The following is a 23,741-nucleotide window of genomic DNA, read 5'->3' as shown; positions in this document are numbered from 1 at the left end:
TTTGGATTGTTATAAAAAGTTTGTTGTTAAAAACAGATATTTTTTATATCTTTTTAGTTAGTTATTTATTTATTACCAGTTATTTATGTAGCGCACACATATTCCGCAGCGCTGTACAGACAATATTTGGCCATTCACATCAGTCCCTGCCCCAGTGGAGCTTACACTCTATATTCCCTATCACATGCTCACACATACACACTGGGGTTAGTTTTCGTTGGGAGCCAATTAACCTACCAGTATATTTCTAGAGTGTGGGAGGCAACCGGAGCACTCGGGGGGGGGGGGGGGGAAACCCACGCACGCCCAGGGAGAATATACAAACTCCACACAGTTAGGGACGTGGTGGGAATCAAACCCACAACCTCAGTGTTGTGAGGCAGTAATGGTAACCATTACTCCGTCTGTGACGGCAGCAGTTACACAATAAACATGATTAAGACTCTGTACAATAATAACCATAATGAAAAATAACAAGATTAAGGGATGGGCCCATACAACAGGAAAAGGTAATACCCAGGGCCAGCCAATAGGAACAGAAAAAGAGATGTTTGGGCTGCCAACTTTGTGTCTCCAGTCTCCTCCAAGTCCTCATTGTACCTACATGTTGGAGAGAGAAAGTCGCAAATTAGGATGTATTATACATTTCCCTCCAGGTGGCGCACTGCTCATCCCCAACTTCTTTAGAATAATCCCCAGCTTTGTAAGGTTTAGAAAGGAAATATAGCAGTGGTTCCCAAACTGTGTGCCGTGGCACCCTGGGGTGCCTCAGGACACTTGCAGGGGTACCTCGGGTTGGTGGTCCAGCACCAAATAAAATGACTTTTAGTCAGTGTGATAGGCAAAACCGCTGCTAATGGCTGTGAATAAAAAAATATGTAGACAAAAAGAAGCGTAGCCCTGTCATCCACCACATAACTGACCCTAAGGGTGACATATAAGCACTATTTATTTAATTTAATTTGTGCTGAATTTCTCTGTAAGAAACTTTTGGCCCAGGGGTGCCGTGAAAAAAATGCTGATTCTCTAGCGTGCCGTAATTCTAAAAAGTTTGGGAACCACAGAGACGTAGCTTTTTTGTCAGGTAAAGATGCCTGGTGGAGAGTATGTTAAAGCCCTCCTTACTATAAGCATGGACTTTATTTTCTTCAGACTGTGATTCCTCATAAAGAAAACCGTCAAATTCTAAAGTTTCTTGAAGTAAAATTTGGACTGAACATGACCAAGTAAGTTCTGTGTCATTTTAGTTTGTTTCCGTATTCAGGCACGTTGTCAGTCTGTACTGTGTTCTTCACTGTATTACTGTATTGTAGAAACTTCACAGTCAATTGGCTGCTGTGCCAGGAATCGTTCCAGCCGCCCTCCCAGGACTACATCTTACGGCTCACACAGTCTTCTCTCCTGCCATTTTACATCCTGGTCTTCTTAATATGCCTCTGCTCCATATGCCAGGGAATAGTTAAAAGGCTTCGGTAAGAAATTGTTGATTGTATGTGGATTCATTTAGGCACACTGTTTTATATATACATATATTTGGCGCACACACAACAATAATGCTGACTGGGGTTCAGGCCCACGGAGTCCCCTAAGTGAAATCACAATTCTACTTCAATAGAAACAGAGTGTTCTCACCAGGGTCCTTTTTCAAGTGAGGTTTATTACTTACAACTTTTCACTTTCAAGTAAAGTTGAAGCTTCGGTCAATAGCAGACCTTCCTCAAGACATGACCCCCACCATGTTTTTCTCTCTTTGGCTTGGCTTATGTCTTGAGGAAGGTCTGCTATTGACCGAAACGTCGACTTTACTTGAATGTGAAGAGTTGTAAGTAATACACCTTACTTGAAAAAGGAAAATGGAGGAAAAAGACAGCGCAGTGTTGTGAACTGATGATGACTTTGGTGGCAATAACTGTAAAGGTGCGTACACACGTAACGATATCTATGCACGATAACGATATCTATGCACGATAACGATATCTATGGTCGTCTGTACATGCAGGCCAACTTGGACGATTTCATCACGATTTGCATGTTCAGAGATGTGGCAGGATGACTTCACTGAAAGATCTATCATAGATATCTTTCAGTGTGTGCACTACAGAGAGTTAAAGGAAGATCGTTCAGCGATATCGTTGGTTGTGCAGATCGTACAGTGTGTATGTAGTTTAACAATATTGAACAATATGTATTGCCTACAGAAGATTCTGCAGTAAAAATATTAACAATTATTTATTGATACATTATTACAAAACTGTATGAGTTCCACATAGCAGCATATAAAGAATATACACTTAGATTACCTATTGGATATAGCCATATGTATAAAAATAAAACCATAGGTATAAAGTAGTGCTGTAGTCCCTTATAAATAAAGATTAAGGGGGCACCTGGATTATGTGTGAACTCCAGAGCAGAGTGAGTCTCTCCAAAATGTTATTACCAAGTCTGATGCAAGGAAAAGTTCCTTCCTAATGGTATGAAGAGGCACGGTGGGAATATCCGGTTTAGTAGTGGCCTGGGAGTAGTCTTCATGTTGTTTACCGGAGTGTTGTAGATGCTGGGTGCCAAATAAATGGAGGATATCAGAAGGAGGTGCAGGTGTGGTTTCCCTGATGAGATCTGCTTCTTGCCTGATGTTTCGTAGTAACAGCGCTGTGCCCCTCTGTGGCGCACTCCCTCTTCAGGCTGCCCACCATGGAGACACTCTTCCTACGCAGAGGTGGCTGTCTTTTCCAGCAGCTTGAGCTCCTGCAGTTAAGTCTGGCATCTAGGAGAATTGTTTAATCTCCGCCAGTTGGGGGGCCCTGCATGGTCTCAGACTGAGCTGTCAAAACAGCTGTCCCCAATCTCTATACAGCCTCCTCTGTGGACTGCACATGGTGCCATTCCAATACAGCAGAAGCTCACACAGCCGCCTACTTCAGAATCTTCTTGGTTTCCAGGTTGTCTCAGTCCGTGCAGGGTTTAGTGGAGGTGTCCTCATCTTTACAGAGGATACTGGATCTGGCCGTAGTACCTCGTACCCAGAAGTGTCCATTGCCTGCGCTTTAGGCAGCAGGGATACAACTCAAATTTTGAATTCTTCTCTCTTGGGGAGGAGGACTCATCAGGACTCAGAGCTAGACGTATCTTTCTTATAGGCCTTAAGTGCAGTGGTTAAGTCCATGCTCTTAATTAAGGACAGTGAGGATGCGCCGGAACAGGGCATCTCGCTGCTTTTAAGTGCAAGAAAAAGGAGGTAGTCCCCTTTCTTTCCTCTGCCCAGCTGGAGGATTTGTTGGCTGAATCCTGGAGTCAACTGTGGAGGAGTTTTCAGGCGTCCAGGCGGATTATCAATTTTTATCCTATCCCTCCAGCTGATAGAACTAAGTGGGAAACGCCACCTTCGGTGGATATGCCCATTACATGTTTGGCCAAGGCTATGACGATTCCTCTCCCTAATACAGCCTCACTCATGGATGTTACTAATAGAAATCTTGAGAGATTTTTGAAGCCCATTTTTTATTTCACAGGTATGGCCCTGAGACCTGCCCTCTCTTCAGCCTCGGTCAACAAGGAATTTAAAAGGTGTGCTGAATACTTGGATGGAGGTCTCTGAAAGGGTACGCCTCATTGTAATCTAATACCCATCATTGAAAACATCAGAAAAGAACCGTGTATCTTGGAGAGGCTGCCATTGACTCAGGAGTTAAGTCTGCTAGAGTCTTGATCGGCCATATGGGTCCTTTCGCTGCATACGTAGTAGGCAGATGCAGAATCTAAATAGGCCATAGAGTCTCTCCCCTTCAATTTGGAAGCATTGTTTGGCCAAAAATGAGAAAACAATCATTGTGGAGCTTGCAGAATCCAAGACACCCTTCCTCCTGTCTTACTACACCAAAATCTAAGTTCCCTTCCTCTTGGTTCTTTCGAGCGCAGGGGATGCCAAGTTTTCAGCCCCCTTCTAGGGGTCCGCATTCTCCTCGCAGGGCACCTGCTCTAGAGGCCAGCACACCTGCACAGAACGTCACCTTGCCCCCAAACCAACAGGCCGCTTAACTGTCTCCACTCACCCCTGGTGACCTAATGGTAGCTGTCTTCTAAAGTTCAGCAACCAGTGGCTTCTGTCTACATCAGAGACATGGGTTTGAAATATTATTACCAGAGGGTATGTTTTGGACCTCCACCACATCTGGTTTTCACAACAGGACTTTCCTCAGATCCCACTAGGGGTCCTTGAAGGAATCCATTCATACCCATTTGGTTTCAAAAGTCTAGGTTTCCATACCTCCTCATCAACGAGGAAAGGGGTTTTACTCACTCAAATATCTCCCTTGTACAAAAGCCAGAATGTTCCTGCCACCCCTTTTTCAATCTCAAATTTCCACCTTAGGGTTCCCATATTCAAAATTGAGTTTCTCGGGTCCATCCTCCAAGTTTTGGAATCTGGAGACTACATGGCATCCTTAAGCAGTGTACACACTTGGCGATTAGGAAAGACATTGTAATTGTACAGTAGTTCCTAATCCCCTGTAGTGCCTACACTGAACGATATGTCGTTCAGTGTAGGCACCCTCTCTCATCCCTGAACATGGCCAATCTGTAGTTATTGGCAGATTGACCTGCATGTTCAGGTGATAATAGATGTCGGAAACTACCAGCGGGTGCGCGCATCGCTGGTCGTTTCCGACATTATAGTGCGCGATTTATGGTGGAGTTTGCTCAGTTCCATCATCGGGCTTTCCAAGTGGAAAATCCCACTACCAGATTTGGTCACAGGCTTTCCGGTTATGTCCCCATACAAGACTGTCTTCGTAAATAAAGCCCCTGGACTCTGCTCACGACAGATGTCATTCTATGTGGATGGGGAGCAGTGACTATGCAGACTACTTTTTCTGCTCGGGAATCATGGCTACCTATAAATGTCTTCGACCTTCTAGCTGTATACCTGGCTTTGGTTCAAGCATGGCCTCTTTTGTGGGATCTGCCTATCAAGATTCACTGCAATGGCTGACACTTGTATAAACCATCAGAACAGCACAAGAAGACCTCAGGCTTTGAAGGAAACGGCAAAATTTATAAAATGGGCCCGAAAAGTTCCTTCCGGCTCTCTCTCCGCTGTCTACCTTCTGGGAGTGGACATCTGGAAGGTGGATTATCCCAGGTGCCAGGACGTTCACTCGGAAGAGTGGTCCCTCCACTCTGAGGTTTTTCGCTTTTAGTGGCCAGCCGGAGGTCAACTTAATGGCCTACTGGCTGAACCACAAGATGGACAGATATTTTTCTATCTGGACCCGGAGACCTGTTTTGTCAACCCTCCCCTGCCCATTCCACTTGGTCTACCTCTTTCCACTAATTGATCTGATTCAGCACGTCCTAAACAAGTCAAACTGGGAAAGTGTTCTGGATATACTAGTGGCCCCAAATTGGTCTCAATGGTCCTTTGCTGCTGCCCTTCCGCCCGGATCTTCAGTCCGGCCCTCCCTTCAAGGAGACCTCCTGCATCTAGCTTTGATGGGGTGGCTGTTGAGACATCCCTCTTGAAGGCTAGAGGTTTCTCTGACGCAGTGGTTCAGACCATGCACCATGCGCTGAAACCTATGTCTGTAAAAAGTACCATAGGTTGTGGAATAACTACTTTTTTGTTGCGGACAACAGGGGTTTACTTCTTCAGTGTTATTCGTCTTCCCAAGATCCTGTCCTTCCTTTAGGTGGGGTTAGACCTGGTTTTATGTCTCCGTTCCATAATAGGACAGGTCTCTTTGCTGTATTTATATTTTCAGAAGAAAATCCTAGTTAAGTTTTGGCACCCCTGGGGGGATGTAGGGTTAGGCACCACCCAGGGAGGGTTAGGGTTGGGCTAGGGGAAGGGGGGTTAGGGTTAGGCACCACTGGGGGGAGGTTAGGGATAGGCACCACTAAAGGAGGGTAAAGGGGGACAGGGGAGGGTTAGGGTACTTACCAGCCCCTGCTGGGATGTAGACCATTGGGGCTTCCGGTGTCGTGATTTCATCCTGATTCCATCTCCAGCGTCCCCCATGGAATCAGATAAAAGGATTTATCCAGAAAAGTCCAAAAATCATGTTTTCTGCCATAGAGAAATTAGGGGAAGATGAATGGGATGTTAATAACGTGTATTGCACAGATGGGAAAACTGAGGTGTATAATTGAGAATTATTGATGATAAACAAAAGAAAACCCATGGAACAGGAGGTTGCATGCTGTATTAGAAATGTGCTTTTTAGCCTAATTATGTAATGGATGTATACTGTACTTGGCATATATGTGTGTGGTTATAATAGGTTTCTTTTTCACAGTTGATCTTTTTAAATGCTGTTCTAGTTTGTCATTGGTCCTAGCACTGATTGTAGCATTGTGCTTGCAGGGGTGTGCCTATAAGCAGTAGCATCGCCCCTGAGGAAGGACGGATCGGGGAGAAGCCGGAAGTCATCTATCATGTCATCCAAACGCTGCTCCTTGGCTCATTAGCCATGACATTTGAGGGGTGAGGTCTGACTTACATTTGAGGTTACACATACACTATCTCTTGTTCTCACATTTAATAAATCCCATTGTTCACCATTCTTGACAATCCCAGAGCCAAGCTTATGCTGGGGCAGTGTCACCTGTTGGCACGTTTTATTTATTTTTCACATTTACCTAAAACATTGCTCCCCAAACTGTCTTGAACCACGGAGCCCCCTAGAGTATCAGCTTTGTTTTCACAGCACCCCTATGCCAAAAGTTTTTATTTATTTAGAAATACAGCAAAAAATGATTAAATGAAGTAAATTGTGCTTACCTGCCATGCTTAGGTTCAGTTATGTGGTTGTGCTTCTATTTGTCCACATATTTTATCATTGGCAGCCACCAGTGCTGGTTTTGCCTATTTATTATTATCATTTATTTATATGGCGCCACAAGTATTCCGCAGCGCCTCACAAAGTACATGAACAGATAAGTAACCAGTGACTTAGAATACAAAGCAGGACATGGACATGTATAATAAACATTGCTATATTACAATGACAACGAATAGTCTGATATTGTCCTAGATCAATCCGTGGCACCCCTGCCACACGCAGTTTGGGAACCACTGCCCTAGAGTGTTGGACTAAACCTATAGCATGAAGTTGATCAGGATGTTGGCAGTCATGACTCTGATCTGCTGATCACCCTATCTGCGGTTCTGGCCATTCGCCGACCTCTTGGTATCCATTTGTTTAGTCACCATTGTGTAGTGTGGTCCGCCGTGTGTGGCCTGATTGGCCACATATTCCACCGGGATGTAGTGAGGAAGCCGACGGTCTAAATACCGACCGCCGGCTTCCCGACACCCGGCATACCGAACGAAGATAAACCGGGCGTGGACAGCCGCGGGGGGGAGGGTTAGGTTTTAGGGCTACCGGGGTGACTTGGGGTTAGGCACCCCACTGGGAGGGCTAGGGGAAGGGGGAGTTAGGGTTAGGCATCCCTAAGGGAGGGTTGGGGTTAGGTGGAATGGGGGGTAGAGTTAGTAAATACACCTTATTAGCGATCGGGATCTTCACCTCTGCCTGGCTTCCGCTGTCGGGATTTGAACCGTGCGGCCGGCTTTATTGCCTACCTCACCCATTCCACCTTGGTAAGCGGGCTGAACAGACGGACTCTGGTGTATATTGTACACGGAGGTATGAAACCATGTATTTCCTGCATCTAAACAATACAATCCATTTCATGCTTGTTCCTTTGTTATGTGATATTGCTGAATACTTGCTGTCATCAGACAGTAAGTCTGAGAATTAAATCATTGTTTACTCCACTGAAATCCTAACTTGAGTCAGTTTAGAGACCCATAGATGTCAGTAGAACTGATAATGATTTAATAACTCACCCACATGCGTTATTAAATGATTATGGCTCCCCAGCTGTTGTGGGACTACCCAGTATGCCCAGCGAGTTATGGGTAAGCTTTCAGGGCATGCTAGACCTTGTAGAGAAGTTATCTGTGATTTATATAGTGCTAATATTTGAAATAATAACTGGACACAACTATGATTAGACTTATTCGGCATTACAGAAAACTCATGCGTGTATAACATGTTTCAGAATGAAGTATCTCTGGACGCCCTACGTTTGTGTACTCGCTGCTTTTGGAGTTTGCTCCCCTGAACTTTGGATAACGCTTTTCAAGTGGATTCGTCTGAAAACCATACATCCCGTGTTGCTGGTGAGCAATCCACTTATCTATAATACATGAGCTTTGCTGGCCATCATATTCTTATGTGACTGAAAGGGAATAAGCCATTCTTATCCAGGAGAACAGAAATGTCATTTACAAGTGTGCAAAACATTGATCCCAAGAGCTGCCACGTAAAGCCATTTGTCAGAAGGATGTTCTAGTAAAGCTTCTCTAGGGAGTAGGGTAAAGTCTCCATAACCATTTTTTAATCTTAGGGGAGGTGTGTCATGTGTCAAACCTTGTTAAGAGGACAGGTGAAGAAGTTTACAATGGCAATCATTCAGATTCTACCAATCATTTTATAGAATGGACTGGATATATTTTAACGAGAAGCTGATTGGTTGCTATGGGCAACTTCACTTGGCTTCACTTACTGAGCATGATGAGTCCCATTACGGGTGAAGCAGTATGGCTGCGATTTGGCCTTGCATGCTTTCAGTGCCCAGCGGATGGTGCATTGACTGAATAGGAGTGGCTTGTATAATATCTTTATGAAGTAGCTTATAAGGGCCACTAAAGTACAAGTTGGCTTATATAAAAGCTAATAAACACACATATACACACACACCTTCTATAAGAGCTAATAACATAACACGCAAAAACACGAAAAACTTTCACATATTGGAGATAAGGATATGAATGAGGAGCACACGGCTGCCAGCCTGACATGGGTGGTAGCATAGAACAATGGTTTGTACTCTCCTTTATAAAGATTGAAGTTATGTAGCTGGAGGTTTTCCTTATAGATCTGTAAATGTTGTTAATATACCTGGTGGTACAGTTAGTATGGAAATGTCAAAGTGTTGGACTCTTTAACAAGCAATCATTTTTTAAACTAATTTAAATGTATGGTCAAAAAGAGTCATACACAACTTACCTTGTTTTCTGTTTATGCATGAATGGGATACAGGAGGTGGATGTAAATGTTTTTTTATGCAATGCTTGCACCCTGAAGTTCCAGTGTTGAACACAAGGTGGCAGGAGCATTGCATGGATTGAAATTCACAACCATGATTTTACACTGCATGTAAATTCAGAGAACAAAAGACTGTTTGGTGTAGGGTACTTTTGCTCTATTATAGAAGTGTGCAGTGCAATAGTTTGAGTAGAGCTGCATGAGTACTGCACACTTACATTTGCAGGGCTCAAGTTTACCATGCTGAATAAGACCCAAATATAATAACCTTGTGGTCCTTTTCCATGTCTCAGACTTGGCCTGAGCCCGTAGTGCTGCATTACTTCTGTCTCTGTTTATATGTTACAGGCTTTCATTCTAAGTGCTGCTGTTCCTGCAGTGATTGGTTTCAGCTTATGGAGAGAGGTGAGAGACTTTCCACAGTAAACATTGCATTACACATAGGGACAAAGGGCCTCATTCAGAGGCGGTCGGAGGATGCAAGCGGTCGCACAGAAACTGGGCGGCCACATGCATCCTGACCGGCCGCCTCTGTTGCGGTCGTTAGGCTGTGGGTTAACACCCACAGCTCTAACGACCGCTCCGGTGATGGTCAGAGACCATCGCGACCATCGGGGCTTACGACGAGACCCTAGGGTAGGGTCTCCCTTGTCGTAAGCCCCGGAGAGCTTCTGGCTCCATCTGAGCCGGAAGCTGTCCACTGACATCACTAGTGATGTCAGTGGGGCCGCCCCCAAATGGTAGGCATTACCATGGGAACGCCTCCGTTTGGGCTGCCACCCCCCCCGGCCCGCCTTCCAAACGGGGCGCGCTATCAATCAACATCGACAGCTCGCCCCCTTTGGATCGAGACCCGCTACGACCGGCTCACGCATGCGCACGACGGCATCGGCGCCGTCGTGCGCATGCTCTGTGGGGGGCCATCGACCCGGTCCGAGCGCATCGGCGCTAACGACCGGGTCTGAATGACCCCCAAAGTCTCGTCTTCAGTCATCTCTTTGCTGTGTATAAATGGGATGTGACCGTTAAGATGCAGTAGAATTCTAACAATTGCTGGGCCTATGAGGTGACCCAGTTTATATAGCACACCGTGAACTCTGCAGTAATTTACACTTGGGAATGAGCACTGTAACGAAACACTAAAGCTGCATACACACACAACGATTTTTTAAATGAACGATTTTAGTCAACGATTTTCGTTCATTTTTTCAAGGGAAAAATGAACGATAATGGTTTACTAAAATCGTTCATTTACTAAATGTAATGAATGATTTTTTTTTAACTACAAACGATTTTTGCATATTCCATTACTGAAAATCGTTGAGTTGGTCAGTCTGACTGAACTACAAACGTGAACGCGCATGAACGATAATCGTTCATCGTTTTAACTTAGAAAGTGAACGATTTTTTCAACGATAGAATGATAAATGATATCGGCAACGATAATCGTTCCAAAAATCGTTGTGTGTGTATGCACCTTAAGAAGTCTCAGCTTAAAGTCTTTAGCTAGTATTAGAATGAGGTGCAATTAGCCCCCATACACCTATATACAGTATAGTTTTCATTCCAGCACCCTGCACCTTTTACTACCCCTGCAGTTCCTCTTTCCTGCCTGGGGTGTAGCTCTCTGCTCTGGTGCTTCTAGCACACTCAACTGATGCAACAAACAGCCCAGAGTGTGCTAGATACACCAGATTAGAGAGCAACACCCCCAGAAAGGAAAGAGAAACTGCACAAGTTCTGAGAGGTGCAGGGTGCTAGAATGAAGTGTGTGTGTATAAACTCTGCATTCCCCAGATAACTACATAGGGGCATTAAAATGAGACCTTGCCCTGCTAGATTAGACATTATTTTTTTGCTAGCTTTGCTTTATGTGGACTTTAGTTACTGTTGTAGGGTTTATTTTAATTGTATAAGTGTTTTGCTGCACGTTAATGTACAAATCATGTAATGGGTTTGAATCATGACCTATAAACATGGAAAGCCCATATATATTTTATAGATGGACAGATGGTTCATTCAGAATTGTAACCAGGCTACTACTTTTGTATTTGAATTCCCTCAACAGTTCTTACCCCAAATAGTTAACGAGCTGACGGAACTGGAGGAACACTACGAGTCTGACGCTGTGGAGCTCATGAACTGGATAAAGTGAGTGCCAGCAGAATGTTGGGTTAATGGATCTCCGGTTAATATAGAAAAAGTCGATGCCACGTACACACTTTTTTTTTTTCTTCAAAAATATTTTTATTGCAGAAGCGAAAAAGAGAAATAAATCACTCAGTGATATACACAGTTATTACATAAACAGTATACGTAAAGTAAAAAATGAAACAAATAATGCTGGGTACACACTGGCCGATATATTGGCCGATCTGCCAATATATCGTGCCCCCGTTAGCCAGTGTGTACAGACGATATCTGTCCATCGGCAAGTGTGTACGGGCGATCAGCCGATCGCCCGTACACAGGGGCGCCGAGAGGGGGGGGGGGGGCGGGTTCTAGTTACCCGAGTCCGGCACAGCTCCCCCTCCTTCTTAAGTCACAGCAGCCGGCACACGCTGCTGTGTGCTGGGCTGCACTGGGAGACTGTCCGAGGCTGCGAAAGCAGATGCAGATGATTGTCGTTCATACACACTGAACGACCATCATCTGCATGCTACTGGGGGCGGGTAGGGGGTGTGGCCTAATCACGGAAGGCGTTGCCAAAGCCCCTTCAGAGAAAAAAAGAAAAATATAATTTGCGGGCCGCTGGGGAGGGGGCGCTGTGTGTATTAGGCCAGTCAGTAGGTAAAAGATGTCTAATAACCACACTAACGTGATGTTGCGTCTGATGTACAATAAATATGTGTGTACAGGAGATAAAATTTCCCAATGACCCACGTCCACACTTTTTAAATTTCTTTTTCAACTTTTTACAATTTTCTTGGCTGTGCACATATCAACTATATACGGTACAGCCGTCATCGCAAGTTCTTCTGCCCGCCTCTGTGGGGTACGAGGGAAAACTTGCCGTGTGAAAGGACACGATTCTCTGTTCCGGAGCGGCACATCGCCCCCTACTGCACTAAAGTTAAATTTCCCTTAAGAGTTTGTCAAGCGGACAATTGCATTACAGGTGCAGTACAGTTAGTTTGCCGCACATTACATCTTACACATTAACACTTGTTACATATTTACCTTGCAGCTAACAGAACATGTTTTCTGTATCTATGCTTTTCCTCAACGTTTTTCCACTTTAAGAAATATATTTAAACAAAAACAAAGAAAGCTCACCCCATATTTTTTGCCTTTAACTGGATTGTGAGAGGCGCTGTGTAAAAATCTTTTGTTTTGTTTTTTTGTGTGAGTTTGCATTAATAAAAAAAGGAAGCTGGTCTTGAAGTAATTTAAATTTGCAGTGCCACATACATTATCATTAGTATTATTATTTTTTTAATCTAAGAACCACAAGTTTTGTACTTCTTGTATGAATGTAAAGATTTCAAGCAGCCCTCTGATTCCGATGTGTCTCCCCCATAAGTGCTGGAGGAAAGTCAGTAGTTTCTGTTGAGTATATGAGTCTAGTTGTAACTATACTTAGCAATGATTTCATCAATTCTGTTTCTGCAGAGGCCAGGCCCCCATTGCGGCAGTGTTTGCTGGGAGCCCTCAGCTCATGGCTGCTATTAAACTCTGCACCGGGTGGATGGTGACGAGTCTTCCAGTTTACAATGATGAAGACCTGATGAAGAGGAATGAACATGTAATTCTTACGCTTCAATTGCTATTTTAGATGTCTACTAGTAGTTTTACAGATATGACATTAGTGAGATTTGCATAGATGAGAGCTTCTGCTGGTAGTAGATTACAATAACCCACAACTAACGAGATCAAGACACGTGTCCTTGTCTCCGTACAAGAGCTTTGTCCCTTTCTTTAGTTGGTGACCTTGACGGATGACCTTGGCACTGGCTTTTCCTATTCAGTACAGCTGTAGTGATGCAGAAAGTCTGGATCAGCCCAACACAAAGAATTCCACTATTATTAATGATTTACATGTATTGTGTTTTCTCTATTGTTACATGTGCAGGCAGCAAATCTGTCTTGATTTCTGTACTTTCTTTTGATTCCATGTCCCTATTTTTAAAAAGAAAATGAAATGCATTTCCTAGTATTGTTTATTTTACACTGCATCTGCTAAGCTGGGTACACACTTAACGATGTGTGTACCCAGCGATGAGACGGGCTGACATATCGGGCGGCCGGAGCACATTACACACTCCGAAGCCTGACCGCCCGATATGTCGGCACATGCCGCGTCCTGCTGCATGGGGTCATCGGCCGCATCGTCTGACTGAGCTGCATGTAGGGCCGACCTGAAGATGCGACTGACGACCAAACAGGAGCGCGCATGGGCAGACATGGACTTACACATTAGGCGATTTTGACGATATGTCGGTCCGATCCGTCAGATCGGCCGAAATATCGTGTAATGCGTACCCAGCTTTACCTATGCAGTGTCTGCATCCATTCTCTAGGCCAGGGGTTCCCATCCACGGTCCTCAAGGCATACTAACAGTCCTGGTTTTAAGGATAGCCACAGTTAAGCACAGTGTCTTAGTTATTTTGATTTAACCATCTGTGCTCAAGCATGGATATCACAAAAACCTGGACTGTTAGTGTGCCTTGAGGACCGAGGTTGGGAAACACTGCTCTAGGCTGAACCAATATTTGTGAGAATGTAGTCTATGTGGATGAGCCGTTGTCCTGAGAGTGCCATAGACCAGAAAGGATACAGAGTAAATAATAGTTGCTGTTCTGTCATTATACATGGAGACTGGATCGTTTCGTTCTTTCTCTTAGAGTTACTGTGAAGAGCACTGCTGAGCAGGGTACCGAGGAGTGGCGCCCCACTGTGTCTGCATATCACACTTTAACACTTTTTTTTTTTTAAATGCCTTAAGCAGCTCCATGACCTCATGCTCTATGGCAGCCTACTGGGAAATCTCCGATAGTGCCTATGGCCACTTTTCATGGGCTTGCTTAGGCATTTTTCTGTTTAAGGATAGGATCATCTATGTTAGTATTCAACATAAAGAAAAAACTTTTTAATGCTGGCTACACACTTTCCGACAGTTTGGCCGATATATCGTTGGCGCGTCGGACAGTGTGTACCCACCGTTACATTGATTATAAGGTCTGCTTTTCTTCAAGTGTCCACCAGAGGGAACCAGATCACTTACTGGATGGACAAGAGCCCACTTCGCTGTTTACTAGGCCTAGCTAGCCGTACACAAGTAGGTGTACTGTAATGTTCTCTAGTTATTTTAAGACTGTTTGTTTCAAAACTGTATAAACATGGAATATTTGATATCTCACAGGTTTATCAAATCTATAGCATGAGGTCAGCAGAAGATATCTACAAGATCCTCACCTCGTATAAGGCCAGCTATGTAGTGATTGAAGATTCCATCTGCAATGATGTGGCGGGGATGAAAGGCTGCAGGGTGAAAGACTTACTGGATATTGCAAATGACCACGTACGTTTATTGCCTGTTCTATCCTGGCTTATAGGAGAGGCACCAATAGTGTAACATCTGCAGTGGGAGGGAAATACGAGGGGGAGTTAGATGACACCATCAAAAATGTGTTCTAGAATGGGTGCGGTTATGTTAGGTTGATGGTTCTCAATCATGTCAATATGAGAAAGCTGACATGGTCGAAATAAGCATGTCGACAATCCTCTTGAGTACACGGATAACATGTCGACATGATAAAATGTCGAACTAAGATCCTTGGTGGCCCAGCGGTCACTTACCTGGTCCTGGCGGCAGTGGCGTCTCCAGCAATGTCCTCAGGTTGCCAGTGGCCATGTGACTAGCACTTCCGGCGAAGTTGTCTGATGAAGCGACGTTCAATTACGTATTTAATTAGGATCCTTCCCGCATCCTAACCACCCCTCACAGCCTAGCCCTAACCCTCTAAGGGCCGTATTAGCGCCGAAAACAGACTTTTTTTTCGCCATAGGCGAAAATGCCCATTTTTCAACAAAAAAAGGGCAATGTATTCGACGAGAAACAGGCGAAAACTCAATTGGCGAAACCAATGAAAACCTGGAGAAAAGTTTCTCCATCCCACACCAAGTGAGAAAACAAATGCAAAATCCCTATTCTTGCCTAAAAATGTGGGTATTTCTTTCAGAACCCTTTGGACACCCCCCCCCCCCCCCCCCCTAATGATAAATTACCCCCCAAAAAAATTGTAAGTTGCGCACTTTGGTAACAAACGACCACGCAATTTTGGGTGAAAAAGAAATTTTTTTCCCAGGAAATTACTGTTCCACGTAAATTGGGAGTACGTTAAAATGGGTGCAAGTATATTTTCGTGTCGTACAAACGCAATTTTAAAAACCATAATAAACTGCCTGCTGCGGCCGCGTGCGATGTTTAATACTTCACACATCCATACCGCCCCCGAAAAATCAGACCCAATACATTAAAACAATTTCAACAGGTTTTTTTTACCCAAAATTTGCGTGGACGTTTTTCACCAAAGTGCGCAACTTACAAATTTTTTTGGGATTCATTTATCATTAGGGGGGGGGGTGTCCAAAGGGTTCTGAAAGAAATCCCAATATTTTTAGTCAAAAATAGGGATTTTGCATTTTTTTTTTGCCTGGTCTGGAATGGAGAAAACTTTTCCCCAGGTTTTTTTTTTCGCCAATTGTGTTTTCTCCTGTTTCTTTGGCAAAAATATTGCCCTTTTTTTTTGTCGAAACACGTCTGTTTTCGCCTATAAACGGCCGTTTCCACCGCTAATTGAATACGGCCCTAAGTGGCGCTTCACCGTCTGCATTCTGAGGATGTCGATATATCACATGACGACATTTCAGATGTATTTCTACTTCAATGTAAACAGATTATAGAAGGACAATAACCGTTTCTGATCATGTACATGGACATAAAAGCACAAGACAATGGATGTGACATAAGTGTCTGTACAAACCAATGACTGAAAGTAGTGACAAGGTGCAGAACCCTTTATATATAAATATACAGGGGATCTCTGTTTTGCAAATTGCATTTTTATTTTGCCAAAATGGTTATGTCAAAACCTATTGTGAAAATACAGAACAAGGGGCCTGATTCAGAGGTGGATGATAACGCATCCACGGTCGCAGCCGCTCTCGCTGTAGCAGTTGCGGGGATATGCCTTCCCTTTGTGCAGGCTGGTGCGATGGCGTGTATGGGCGCTGCGATGCCCATTTTCAGGCTGCATCGCCTGTGCAATTGTTCCCAGACACGCCCGTGACACTCCAAATCTCCGCCCAGGCACCGCAAACCTCTTCTCAAGTATTAGCGATGCCGTACACAATTGTGAATGTCATCGCTCACATTGAGAGTTCATACTGTAGGGTGCGCCAAGGAGGGGCGGTACTAATTACCTTAGCTTGATGGAGGGGTCCGGGTCTGTGTCCACTGCTCGACCCAACCCCCTTCCCCCCTCTCCCCTCTCCTCCCCCCTCTACTCCCTTACCTGATAGCCGCAGCAGCCGTGTGCTGGGCTGTGAGAAGACCAGGGAGGCTGCTGCTGCTGATCAGCAGGAGCAGTCTCCTATGGCTGTGCAGGGGGGGTTTGGTGGGGGGAACCTGGGGAGAGATCACTTTGATCGCCTTCCCATGGATTTGCCCCTGACTGAGTGGAACTTGGTGCTCCCCTGGTATATGAATTTGCTGGTCTGACTGTTGAGAATCAGAATGTCGAACGTTCCTCAATGTTGACATTATGTATGTCGACACCATGGAATGTCGACAGTACTATTTTACCCTAACCAGTGCTCGAAGTGATCCGGTATACAACGGGATGGTATACCGGCACTTCCAGCACTGACCCGCCCGCCGCCGAGAGGCATATGGAGAAGGCGCTGATGTTGCCTTCTCCATATGCCGGGCACCTGCTGAGTTTGTGTTACCAGCAGGCGCCCGGCGACTCCTTCCCTGCAGCCGGAGGACGGAGCTCACTCCTGAGCTGTGCCTCCCGGCTCCTGCAGTGCGTTTTGGGGAGAGACGTCATGTCGTCTCTCCCTCTCCCACAGTGCAGAGCGCGGAGCTGACAGGAGAGGACTATGCACTGTGGGAGTTCTCTCCCACTGCAGAGCGAGGAGCTGGCAGACGGCGGCGGGCACCGGAGCGGGGCTTCACGTAAGTATGTTTTTATGTGTGTTTGTCTGACTGTTTATGTGTAAGGGGGCTCTATTTCAAGGGGAACTACTACTATGGGCAGTACTTCAAGGGGCACTACTACTACTGTGGGCACTACTTCAAGGGGCACTACTGCTACTACTATGGGCACTACTTCAAGGGGCACTACTTCAAGGGGCACTACTGCTACTACTATGGGCACTACTACTACTACTATGGGCACTACTGCTACTACTATGGGCACTACTACTACTACTATGGGCACTACTTCAAGGGGCACTACTGCTACTACTTTGGGCACTACTTCAAGGGGCACTACTGCTACTACTATGGGCACTACTACTACTACTATGGGCACTACTTCAAGGGGAACTACTGCTACTACTATGGGCACTACTTCAAGGGGCACTACTGCTACTGTGGGCGCTCCTACAAGGGCTACTACTACTGTGGGCACTACCAGTGCTATGGGCACTACTACAAGGGGCACTAATATGGGCACTACAAGAGGCACTATTACTCTGGGCTCTACTGCAAGGGGCACTACTACTATATACTGTGTACACTAATACAAGGGGCACTTTTGTTGTGGCCAATATATTGGGGGCACTGTTACTCTACTGGGCAATGAATAGGAGGCACTACTGCAAGGGGCAATGTATAGTGGGCACTATTACTATTGTGGGCAATGTATAGTGGCACTACTACTTTGGGCATTGTATAGAGAGCGCTATTACTGTGGGCATTGTATAGGGGACTCTACTACCAGGGGCGCTGCATAGGGGCACTACTACTGTGTACATTGTATAAGGTCACTACTATAAGGAGCACTACTGTATTGTATAAAGAGCATAAGGGCACTACAACTGTGGGCATTGTATAAGGGCACTACTGTGGGCATTGTATAAAGATCACTACAACCGTGGGCATTGTATAAGGGCACAACTACTGTGAGCATTGCATAAAGGGCACTACTACTGTGGGCATTGTATAGGGGACTACTATTGTGTGGCATAATGTGTATAAGGGGTACTACGGTGTGGTACACTATACTACTGAAAAAGAGCGCGTCATAAGGACACGCACCCTGTTCCGGTGCATGCGCGCCTTTGGTGTGCACATAAGTGCAACCTTAGATTTTCCATACCCCCACTATAAAATTCCCACTTCGACCACTGACCCTAACCGTATCCAAACACGCAGCCTAACCCTAATGCTCATATGATCAGAATGTGGACATGCTTTAAATATAGAACATAAAATAAATCCTCTTCGAGTGTTTTACACCCGTTACTTGCACCCGTTACTTGCACCCGTTACTTGCACCCATTACTTGCACCCATTACTTAATACATTTTCACCTACATTACAGACTGCTTCAGACTAACTGCATTTTATTCAAACACACATTGTCCAGTTGTAGAATTATATCTTTAGGTTATGAGATTCTGTTTATCTGCATGAATTATTCTCTCCTTCAACAGGTGGTGAATGAAAATGGGGATATTTATGCCTACTCGAAATATGGACGTTTCTGCCATGAAATCAAAATGAATTATTCTCCATATGTGAACTACTTCACCAGGGTATTTTGGAACAGGTCCTATTTTGTATATAAAATCAACACAATTATATCTTTCCAGTACTGAAAATCACACGCACTTCACCTGTGCTTGGCAATTATCACATTGACAAACTTGTCGTGAGACTTTTCTTTCTGAACCCGTCGCGTTTCTCCAATATCTACATCATCGCGTTTCTCCAATATTACCCCATCGCATTTCTGCTAAATCTGACTCCCAGAACATGGGACCGTGTTCTATTGTAATCGTTTAATGTTTACACAAGGCTGTCTGATGGTTCTATGGGCCTGTGAGAAAGCATTGGACCTTGGAACATGCGAGTCCTAATCCGGAGAATCGCTGCTGTTCAGTAGCGCGCTACGATTCATTTTGAGTTGGATGCATCTTCAGCTTTAAAATATGCAAAATGATAACATATTTTTTTTTCCTCTCACTGTTTTTTTACTGGTCTTGATTTTTATTTTATTAGGCAGACCTGTTGTATTTTACACGATACATATTTTATAAAATTCCTAGTGCTTTATGTAACTACAAAAATATATATTTACATTTTTATTTTATTTTTTGCTTGGCAGAGAGCATAGAAAAAACGGGTGTACAAAGGATGGGCCTCAGGTGTCTTGTATGCAAAAAAAAGAAACGTGACTTTACCTGAATTACTGAGCAGCGTTTTTCCTTCTATAGAAATCTATATTTTCTATCCCGCTGTGCCTGGTTGTGCCTTTAATAAAATTCTTTTTTTTTTTTTTCTAGAAATCTTTCAGGGAAAAAAATTGCTGAATATCGGCGATTTTACATGAAAGCTGCTCAGTGAATCAAGACCTCAGTGTCCGAGTCGGCCAATATGCTGCATTACATGTGCTGCTGGTCAGCTGTTATTCCTGTAATCACTGGGGAGGGGAACAGTGACGGAATGAGGCAGCTGCCCGGGAGGGAATACAGTGCAGAATATGGGCCGACTCTCACGCTGAGCCCCATCAGTTACATACAGGATATGCCTTTGCATGGGTGCACGTCTGCATACCCTGCTCTCTGATTGGCTATTAAAAACACCATGGGTAACTATTGATACCACTGCTTTTAATGTAATGTCATACACCAGGCCATGATGGTCTTCTAGCTGCTGCTGGTCTACAATCACTCCCAGGTCAGTCAGTGACTTTGAATGATGCAATGTTAAGTATGTAGCACACTTTAATATTCCAAGAGACATTGTATATTCCAATGCTAAGTATGTATAAGCTGAACAGATGTGTATTTTACATTTTGGGAAATATTTGTTTAGGGTCATTAAATGGTACCCATATCAGTTCATTGAGAGCAAGATACAGTACTTCATGGAGCCATGAGGCACAGTGTGTCCTGCCTCAATTCCTAGTGAATTAATTTGCTCCATTGTCACAATTTAGAACAGCTGCCTACACTTTGCACAGGCCATGGCTACACGTTCAAATAATATACATGGTTTGCCATGATCCTATATAAGCTAGTCTTTTCTGCACTGAAACATTCTTTTCAATGTTACTGTTCCCCATGTATTACCTAGTGATGGATTTGGTTTTGCTTTCTGTTAATCCTGTTACCAGCATTGCAGGCTTTTATTTAAGTGTCCATCTTGCCACATGATTGGCATTTTATGTATGTTTGTAGTGCGTGTGTGCTTGTGAGGTTGCTGTATGTTTTTATGACAAGTGTACTTGCTGTATATTGGTCTGTGAACCAAAGTCGCCTGCCAAAATGAAGACTGTACTATGTATGTTACACACGTGGAAAGGCGAGGAACCTGTGAGCGCTGCTGTAGGTTCTCGCAGTCCGAGCCACAAACATCTACTTTTGAAAACGGTGTAAGATGTGGAGTGATCGTTAATAAATCAACATCTTTACTCATGATGTCTGTTGCTACTTTGTACATATTTGGCCGGATTGAGCACTGTACGCTATTCTGATTTTTACGCACTTGACGGTCTATTGGTAAACTTCTACGCTAGCAACGGCACACCAAATCGCCCCCAATTTGTGGTATTTTCACCCTGAAACTGCATACATAGGCAGTCTTGGGACTACAGTAAGTGTGGCTTATGCCCACACTAAATTGAGGGCATCGATGGCACCACCCGCAATTGAATTGACCCCAGTGTGTTCTAGTGAGGACATGCACCTGCTTCAGTAATCGGGAGTGTTTGGAGATTAGACTCTTTTTTTGTAAACTCTTGGCAACCTAGAGCATAAATTACAGAGATGGCCCGTCAAAATATGTACTTGTGGGAATGTCCTGATACGGTTGTATCTTGTTCAATGTACGGTATATAAAAACTAGCTGAAGTATTCGGTGTTGCCTGGGTTTAATTCTTTAATGTATTAAATTTTATTATGTCCAAGTCCATTCAGTGGCAGGTCCAGTACAGGCTCCCTGGGTCAAAGTTCTGCCAGCCTACACCAACAGGAGGTCCGACTGGGACCCCAACCACTCCATTAGGCATCTCAGACCAATTGCCACCCCTCTGTGAAGTTTTCATACATTCAGTGGGAGGCCAAGAACAGGCTCCCTGGGTCAAAGTTCTGCCAGCCTACACCAACAGGAGGTCCGACTGGGACCCCAACCACTCCATTAGGCATCTCAGACCAATTGCCACCCCTCTGTGAAGTTTTCATACATTCAGTGGGAGGCCAAGAACAGGCTCCCTGGGTCAAAGTTCTGCCAGCCTACACCAACAGGAGGTCCGACTGGGACCCCAACCACTCCATTAGGCATCTCAGACCAATTGCCACCCCTCTGTGAAGTTTTCATACATTCAGTGGGAGGCCAAGAACAGGCTCCCTGGGTCAAAGTTCTGCCCAGCGTCCCTGGGTCAAAGTTCTGCCCAGCGTACAACCAGAGGTCTGGCCAGGACCTCAACCCCTAAGTATGTCTTCTGGGATCCATTGTTACCACTCTGTAAAGTTTTCGTCCATATCCATCCAGTGGAAGGCACAGAACAGGCTCCCCGGGTCACAGTTCTGCCCAGCATACACCAACGGGAGGTCTGACCGGCAGCCTAACCCCCCTAAAACCTGGCCAGGATCCAGCTGGACCACCTCGCATTGGTTTCATCCCAATAGGCGCAGGGGTGTCCGAATGCTTAACCAAACAAACCTATGAATTTAATATAGAATATAAATATTGAATATATTGGAGTCAATTCAAATAGAAGCGAGGGGGGAGGGGAATTGCAGTTGCAATGGCGTGGGAACATCGGTAGAGGCACCTCCTTTCACCCACCTGGTGCCCTGGGCTCACCCCATGCTGGTAGATATCTGTACACAGCCCTATGTGACTGCGAACAAAATACAAAAAGAAGATAAATACCATGAACTACAATACAATATTGATTGGCTAAAATGTTATTGCTGATAATGTGTGAGTATGAATGTGGTCAGCAGGGTGGTACAACCCATGTAACATCTCTTAGCCGCAAATATTTATTAACAGTTAAACCCTATCTTCCATGCGCTGGGTCATTCATGTTATTTATATAATATGTCCGACTGTCATCATCTGCGCCTCTGACATCTTTCATAACACTATTTGTTAGACATGAGCTGATTTGGATTCCTCTGTATGGCTGAAATAATGAGCTTATTCTTGGTAACTGGGGATTTAATTTCATTTTAATAACACATATCCAGTTCCCCATAATGGAAGCAAATGGAGGAGCCGGTTATTACATGTATTGTATAGCGGAACACTGACATTTCTCTGCAACAATAGCATCTGTGTTATCAGTAACTCCTTCACTTCTGGGCTACAGTACATCGCAGACCAAAGTGTGGAGACTGGATGTTTCCTTCTGGCTATAGTCCATTCTAGCTGAATCCCCACCTGCATTCACAGGACCTCACGTACGACATGAAAACTGCCTGGGGACACCGCGGCTTACCCTGCTGTGGCTAGTGCACGACTATGCAGGGTGATCTAGCGCCATATGGGCAAAAGCAGAAATTTGTAGACGATTATGAGAATAGGGGTTTTTGCATAGCATGGTGTTAGTGCACAAGTTCTCAAACTGCAGTGCATGTTTTCCAGGTCTCCTCACAGCATCACAAGTGAAATAATTAGCTCCACCTGTGGAACTTTTAAAATGTGTCAGTGAGTGATGACTACACCTGTGCACCTGCTGGGTGACCTGGAAAACGTGACCTGTGAGGGGTCCTGAGGACCGAGGTTGAGAACCACTGTGTTATGGGGGGTATCCACTAAGCGATTTAAACAAGCGATTGCACTATAACGATATCGTTATCGTGCAATCGCTTGCAAATCGCGCATGCATCGTGCATGTTTTGGACGGAAGCGACCCGCGATGCGTGTGCCCGCGGGTCGCTTCCGTCATTCGACATCGCCCATACATGCAGGTCAACCTGACGATCTCATCAGGTTCTGCATGTGCGGGGATGGGGGATGTGCCGGGACTGAACGAGTGACCATTCAGTCTAGGCACATCACTAGCTATACAAACGACAGCACGATTGCAATGTCGCAATCGTGCTCTTGTTTGTATATCGCTAAGTGGATACCCCCCTTAAGTGTAATGCCTTGACTAGTTGGTGACAGTCAGACAATAATACGCAGAGTGGATTCCTATAACAGAAATATATTTTGAAAAGTCTTGATCTAAAACTTGAATTAAGCACCCATACAGCCTGATTCAGAGATGGATGCAAAGGAGGTTCCGTACGCATATCGAGCGGTTGCATGTGTGTAAATCGCACTGCGCATGCTCAGCGTTTGCATTTCGAATACGGACACAGTTATCCATCGCCAGTGAGGGGGTTTTCAGCCTTTGGTGGTGGTTAGTAAAACGCGGATGTGTCTGATCGTTTAA

The 23,741-nt window shown here is 44.7% G+C and overlaps 1 protein-coding gene across 1 annotated transcript in view; it reads left to right on the top strand.

Annotated features, from left to right (window-relative positions):
* DPY19L4 (dpy-19 like 4) overlaps positions 1-20,772 on the top strand; it is a 39,699-nt gene extending 18,927 nt beyond the window's left edge. The window contains exons 12-20 of the mRNA XM_088471494.1: positions 1,153-1,226; positions 1,314-1,472; positions 6,365-6,484; positions 8,068-8,188; positions 9,465-9,521; positions 11,185-11,267; positions 12,729-12,861; positions 14,480-14,638; positions 18,784-20,772. Coding sequence (XP_088327620.1) covers positions 1,153-1,226; positions 1,314-1,472; positions 6,365-6,484; positions 8,068-8,188; positions 9,465-9,521; positions 11,185-11,267; positions 12,729-12,861; positions 14,480-14,638; positions 18,784-18,948 — 1,071 coding nt within the window. The 3' untranslated portion in view covers positions 18,949-20,772. The remainder of the gene's footprint in view (positions 1-1,152; positions 1,227-1,313; positions 1,473-6,364; positions 6,485-8,067; positions 8,189-9,464; positions 9,522-11,184; positions 11,268-12,728; positions 12,862-14,479; positions 14,639-18,783) is intronic.
* Positions 20,773-23,741: the final 2,969 nt, after the last annotated feature.

This window comes from Taudactylus pleione, unplaced genomic scaffold (assembly GCF_031769625.1).
Source record: "Taudactylus pleione unplaced genomic scaffold, aTauple2 ptg000114l, whole genome shotgun sequence".
NCBI classification, from domain to species: domain Eukaryota; kingdom Metazoa; phylum Chordata; class Amphibia; order Anura; family Myobatrachidae; genus Taudactylus; species Taudactylus pleione.
This window is presented reverse-complemented; position numbering and strand designations above follow the sequence as displayed.